At 44.0% G+C, this 7,018-nt stretch overlaps 1 protein-coding gene across 1 annotated transcript; it reads right to left on the reverse strand.

Annotated features, from left to right (window-relative positions):
- Positions 1-4,979: 4,979 nt before the first annotated feature.
- Positions 4,980-6,955, reverse strand: LOC109222138. The gene is made up of 2 exons (XM_019386535.1): positions 6,314-6,955; positions 4,980-6,122 (listed from the first exon to the last, which is right to left on the reverse strand). Exons 1-2 carry the CDS (start codon positions 6,953-6,955, stop codon positions 4,980-4,982), a joined length of 1,785 nt encoding a protein of 594 aa, XP_019242080.1.
- Between the last annotated feature and the right edge of the window lie 63 nt (positions 6,956-7,018).

The raw sequence follows: 7,018 nt of genomic DNA on the forward strand, positions 1-7,018 counted from the left end.
AGTGGAGACCCTATGTTGGCAAAAGGCGACTAGGGAGTGGAGACGCTATGTCTAAAATAAATCTCAACTAGGGAGTGGAGATCCTATGTTGGAAAAAGGTGCCAACGCCCAACGGTAAAAAATGGGGCCTATTTAAGTGGGTTCTTATTCCTTTAATGTAAAACACATTATCCCTATATTATATGCATTTGAAGCTTCATTCCTACATATTTCTTAAAATCTGAAGCTTTCTTTAATTTTTTTTTCTTTTTCCAAACTGTGATAATGAATCAAAGTCCTGTATTTTGTCATTGTGGAGTTGAAGCTCATATTTTCATCACTTGGAAGCCAACAAATCCAGGAAGAAGGTTTTATGGGTGCTCAAACTATGGTCAAGCCAATTCTTGTAATTTTTTAGGTGGTTTGACCCACCTCTTCCAGATCACTGTAAACAGGTGATTTCAGGGCTGTTATCAAGAATTAGAGAGAGAGATCGACTAAAGCGTAGGAAGAGGGTGAAGATCATNTTTCTCTGCTCACCATCGCCTTACGGTGCCCGTAGGTTTTCACCAATAAGACTCTCTCATTTTATTTCTCTTTTCTTGATTGCATCGGGTTCAAACAAATGCGTTCTCCGATTTTGAACACCTTTCACCGATTGATCGGAAGGACTTGAACAGGATTTGGGGTAAAAAGAATTTGGATCGAATTACAACTTTGGAACCATTCAGGCGGGATCATCGCCGAACCATTATAACATCTGCCCCAGTTTCACTTTTGGGGGAAATTGGATTTTTGTTTTGGTGTGACTGAACCCCAGAGAGAGGCTGCCTACGTATCCTTTCGGAATCAAGCCGAACGTAGTTCAGGGAGAACTTTTTTTTGTCTTTTTCTTTTGTTTTGATTTTGATATTTTTTCTTTTTATTTTTATTTTTTTTACAAACGTTTTTAGGTTCCAAAGAGGGTAATGAAAGAAAGGTAACCGGCTCAAAGGGTTAGCAAAGGATTGGAGTGTTTGGGGTAGCGAGAATGAAGGCTTTCGTCATCCCAATCGGATAATGTTGTTGCTGCAGAAAGACTAGACATAGTACCTTTTGACTGTATCCGCATTTACAGCTGTTTCGGGATCATTTCCTTCGATGTCTCCCAGGTATAACACCCCTTTTGGCAACAATTTTCTGATGATGTATGGTCCTTTCCAGTTAGGAGCAAACTTTCCTTTTGCTTCCTGGTGATGGGGGAGAACACGCCTCAAAACGAGTTGCCCCACTTCAAAGTTTCTAGGCCGCACTTTCTTGTTGTAGGCACGGGCCATTCTTTGTTGATACAACTGCCCGTGGCAGACTGCGGCCATTCATTTTTCATCAATCAGGTTTAACTGTTCCAGACGGGTTTTGGCCCACTCAGTGTCCTCAATTTCAGCTTCAACAATGATCTGAAGAGAAGGAATTTCAACTTCTGCGGGTATCACGGCTTCAGTGCCATAAACCAAAAGATACGGGGTTGCTCCGACTGATGTGCGCACAGTAGTGCAATATCCCAACAATGCAAACGACAACTTTTCATGCCATTGCCTAGAACTTTGGATCATCTTTCTCAGAATCTTCTTGATGTTTTTGTTTGCTGCTTCGACAGCGCCATTGGCTTTGGGCCGATAAGGGGTAGAATTTCGATGCGTGATCTTAAATTGCTCACATATCTCCCTCATCAAGTGACTATTCAAGTTTGCAGCATTATCCGTAATGATAGTTGCAGGAATACCAAAACGGCAGATGATATTGGAGTGCACGAAGTCTACCACTGCTTTCTTAGTGACAGCTTTGAGAGTAATTGCTTCAACCCACTTTGTGAAGTAGTCGATGGCGACCAATATGAATATATGTCCATTTGAAGCTTTTGGGTCGATCGGCCCAATGACGTCCATACCCCAAGCAACAAATGGCCAACGTGCTGACATGGGATGTAGTTCTGTAGGTGGTGCATGAACCGGATCACCGTGCACCTGACACTGATGACATTTCCGGACAAAACTGACGCAATCCTTTTCCATAGTCATCCAATAATAGCCTGCTCGAAGGATCTTCTTTGACAAAACATACCCATTCATGTGGGGTCCATACACTCCTGCGTGCGCTTCATACATGATTCTTCCAGCCTCTTTGGCATCAACACATCTTAACAATTGAGATCTGGAGTCCTTTTGTACAAGACCTTGCCGCTCAAGAAGAAACCGCTTGCAAGTCGTCTAATGGTTCTCTTTTGGTCTCCACTGGCTTGATCAGGATATTCTTTAGTTTTCAGAAATCTCTCGGTATCATGATACCATGGCTGAACATCCGGTTCTGCCTCAACCGTATTGCAGTAACCATGCCTTTCTCGGATTTGGATTTCCAACGGGTCAATGTGGAGATTGCCTGGATACGGCAACATCGAAGCCAAAGTAGCGAGTGCATCGGCCAACTCATTGTGAAAACAAGGAATGTACCTGAACTCGAGTGACTTGAACCGTTTACTAAGATCCTCCACATGTTGCCTGTATGGAATAAGCTTGACATCCCGGGTTTCCCATTCACCCTGAGCTTGTCGGATAATCAAGTCCGAATCTCCCATGATCAATAGTTCTTCAACATCTTGGTCGATTGCCATATTTATACCCATAATGTAGGCTTCATACTCGGTAGTGTTGTTTGTGCAAAAAAACCGAAGCCGGGCTGTGGCTTGATAATGCTTACCCATGGGTGAGATCAAGATTGCCCCAATTCCAACGCCTTTTGCGTTCACAGCTCCATCGAAGAACATTTTCCAAGCATTGGTGTCTTCTGATGTTACCTCAACTGAATTCACCTCCTCGTCCGGGAAGTAAGTATTCAAAGGCTGATATTCGTCGTCAACAGGGTTTTCAGCTAAGTGATCCGCTAGAGCCTGGGCTTTCATTGCCGTGCGGGTGACATAGACTATGTCAAATTCAGTGAGCAGGATCTGCCATTTTGCTAACCTCCCTGTGGGCATCGGTTTCTGGAATATGTACTTTAAAGGATCTAGCCTGGTGATGAGGTAAGTGGTATAGGCCAACAGGTAATGCCTAAGCTTTTGAGCGACCCAAGTTAAAGCGCAGCAAGTTCTTTCCAACAAAGTGTATTTGGCTTCGTAACTGGTAAACTTCTTGCTCAGATAGTAGATTGCCTGCTCTCTCTTTCCGGTCACATCATGTTGCCCGAGGATGCAACCAAAGGAATTTTCCAAGACTGTCAAATACAAAAATAATGGCTTCCCAGGTTCAGGTGGGACCAAGACTGGCGGGTTCAACAGATATACTTTGATCTTGTCAAAGGCTTCTTGACACTCATCCGTCCATTTAATCGCTGCATCTTTCTTTAACAGCTTGAAGATGGGTTCACATGTAGAAGTCAACTGAGAAATGAATCAGCTAATGTAGTTCAACCTTCCCAGCAGGCTCATAGCCTCTTTCTTGGTTCTTGGAGGAGGCAAATCCCTAATAGACTTTATCTTTCTTGGGTCCAGCTCGATGCCCCTCTGACTGACTATAAATCCCAAACATTTGCCAGACGGAACCCCAAATGCACATTTCGCCGGATTTAGCTTCAAATTGTACTTGCGCAGCCGCTCAAAGAACTTTCTCAGGTCCCGAACATGGTCGTTCTGGGTTCTGGATTTGATGATCACATCGTCCACATACACCTCGATTTCTCGGTGCATCATGTCATGAAAGATGGCAGTCATGGCCCTCATATATGTTGCCCTGGCATTCTTCAAACCAAAAGGCATGACCCTGTAGCAATAGGTGCCCTAAGGTGTAGTGAAGGCTGTCTTTTTTGCATCCTCTTCATCCATCAACACCTGGTGATATCCTGCATAACAATCTATGAAAGACTGTATCTCATGTTTGGCGCAGTTATCAACAAGGATGTGGATATTTGGCAAAGGGAAATTGTCCTTGGGACTTGCTTTGTTCAGATCTCGGTAGTCAACGCACACCCGGGTTTTCCCGTCTTTCTTTGGCACAGGAACTACATTAGCCGGCCATGTGGTGTATCGGACCACTCAGATCACTCCCGCCTTCAACTGTTTTGTGACCTCTTCTTTGATTTTGTCACTGATATCAGTTTTGAATTTTCTCTGCTTTTGCTGGACAGGAGGATAATCGAGGTAAGTCGGCAACTTGTGCACTACCAAATCGACACTTAATCCGGGCATGTCATCATAGGACCAAGCAAACACATCTTTGAATTCAAACAAAAGTTGGATCAATGCGTCCCTGGTTCTTTCATCTGTGTGAATGCTTATCTTGGTTTCTTTGACTTCTTCAGAACTACCCAAATTAACCAGCTCGGTTTCATTTAAGTTCGGCTTAGGTTTATTCTCAAATTGTTCCAATTCTCGATTTATTTCCCTAAAAGCCTCCTCTTCATCATATTCCAGTTCTTGATTCATTATTTCATAATTAGATAGCGTATTTGGATCTGGGCATGAAGTTCGCAAGCATGTCATGTTATTTAAAGCCACATTATTAGAACTGAAAGAAGAAATAAGAAAAAATATCAAAAATCAGAAAGAATAAAGAGAGATGGATGATGAAATATTGATTTCATTTCATTGAATTTTGAAGATAACGGGGTTTACATTGGAATTAAATGACAGGAAACTGAAAAAAAACATCCGAGTTACACCCTGAAATAACTCGTGATGCAGAAAAGGTGGCAGGACTGGACTACCGGGATTCTTGCCTGATTGGGAACGGAGTAGCCTTCCAGTTTTGCAACTTGGCATTGGGCCCCATGTATAGCACCTCAGGGGTGCTCGAGCCTTCTCCCGGCTGAATCATGTGGGTTTCATATAGCATTTGCCTCATGGATCCACATATGTCCTCAATTTCCTCGGCCGTGAAGGCCTCATCTTCTTCTTCTTCATTGTACTTGGGCCTGACAAATGTTCTGTAGAGATGTGGAATTGGCTGAGGTAACACCCAAACATCGCTCTTTCATTTATTTGCCCATGTCACATCAGCTTCTGTGGTGCGAAAACCCACACCGAAGAACTTCTTGGTGGCAGGTAGGGTGATAGGTTCCGTGATACCTTGTAGTGATGCCCCGAGTCCCTTCCCAGGCTTATAACCATGTTTGATCATTTCAGCAGCGACCATGATGGATGCATTTGATAGAAGAGGTTGAGGACAAGGGTTTCCTTCCTCATATTGATCTGCGACCACCACCTCAAAAGCTTGATAAACTATATGCTCACTACCTTCCCTCACTTCGAGACATGGGACTGATGGGTCCCGGTAAATTAACTGCTCATCTTCTCCATGAACTACAATCTCCTGATCTTCATATTCAAATTTCACCATCTGGTGTAGGGTAGAAGGTACAGCCCCTGCTACGTGAATCCAAGGCCTTCCCAAGAGGAAATTATAAGAAGTATCCATGTCTAGGACCTGAAAGGTCACCTCAAAATCCACAGGTCCAATAGTCAGAATCAAATCGATCTCACCTATGGTATCTCTTTTGATACCATCAAGGGCACGCACACAGACATTGTTGGGCTTGATTCTCTCAGTCCCGATCTCCATTCTTTGCAGAGTTGAGAGAGGGCAGATATCAACTCCGTAGCCACCATCCAGCATGACTCTTTTCACATAATACCCCTCGCATTTAACTGTCAGATGGAGGGATTTGTTGTGGGAGGCCCCTTCCGGGGGCAAATCATTCTTGCTAAAGGAAATTTGATTGACTGCGAAGAATCTTTCTGCCATCCTCTCCAGTTGTTCAACAGTGGTCTCAATCGGCACATAAGCTTCGTTGAGGGTTTTTATCAACACATTCTGATGTTCAGTTGAATTCATTAGTAGAGACAATAAAGAAACCTGAGCAGGAGACTTTCGGAGTTGGTCAATTATCTCGTAGTCTGCAGTTTTCATTTTTCGGAAGAACTCTTCTGCTTCTTCGGCACTAATTGGTTCCTTGATCGGAAAGCGTTTCTGCTTGGCATTGTTTACTTCTCCCACATTAAAGTATTTCTCAGCTGGGTTAGTTTCATTTGCTTCTCCCAAAACCTCTTTTCCCTTGTAGATTACTACCGCCTTGTTGTAAGTCCAGGGAACGGCGGTAGGGTCTGTCATGGGCCTCTACGGTGCGCGGCCAATAACCACGGGCTCATTCCGCCTTGGTAAAATTACTGGCCCCATACCACATAGGTCTCTTTAGGCACGTACATCTTAGATCCCCTGTTCATCTCAAACCTTCTTGGAGGGCTCAATGACATTTGTTCTTTCTTGTGACCCCGGGGAACATAAAGAATGGCATCTTTTGAGGGTACTGCCCCAGTTTTGGTTCCTGTTGTCTTTTCTATATTTTTAGGGGTGGGTTTACTCTTCTTCTCCCCCTTGTCTTGTTTTGCAGTGGCTTTTGGCTTCTTTTCGGCATCACTGATTGCAATAATGGCTTTCAAAGCAGGATCAAACTCCTTTTCCTCGCAAATCTTTCCAATGACCGGCCTGTTGCTGTGAGCCGGCAATGGTTTGTTGGTCACATTAGGAACTTCCTCATCCTTCAGCACTATTCGTTTTTGTTCTATGAGGTTTTCAATAGCTCTTTTCAGAGTCCAACAATCTTTAGTATCATGTCCTTCTGCCCCAGAATGATAGGCACATCGAGCATCGGTTCCGTAAGAAGGCGACTCTGGGTTCTGCCTGGTTTGGGGTATGGGTTGCAACAAACCCATCTGGACAAGTTTAGGGAAAAGGCTAGAATATGACTCACTAATAGGCGTGAAGTTTGCTATCCTGGGTGGCTCCCGGTCACGGGCATTGTAGGGGAAGTTATTTTGTAGTGGTTGGGGATTGTACTGGGCTTGGCGAGGAGGTTGATTTCTAGGAAATAGAGCTCGGTTTTGGTTGAATTGTTGTTGTGGCCTGGCGTATGGCTGGGCATTCATTACTGCGTACGGCTGAGGGGCCATAGCATAGGCCACATCCTGATGAGGATAATAATGTTGTGGGGTTCTTGCAGGGAAGTAAGGGTC

The sequence above is a fragment of the Nicotiana attenuata genome, unplaced genomic scaffold (assembly GCF_001879085.1).
Source record: "Nicotiana attenuata strain UT unplaced genomic scaffold, NIATTr2, whole genome shotgun sequence".
NCBI classification, from domain to species: domain Eukaryota; kingdom Viridiplantae; phylum Streptophyta; class Magnoliopsida; order Solanales; family Solanaceae; genus Nicotiana; species Nicotiana attenuata.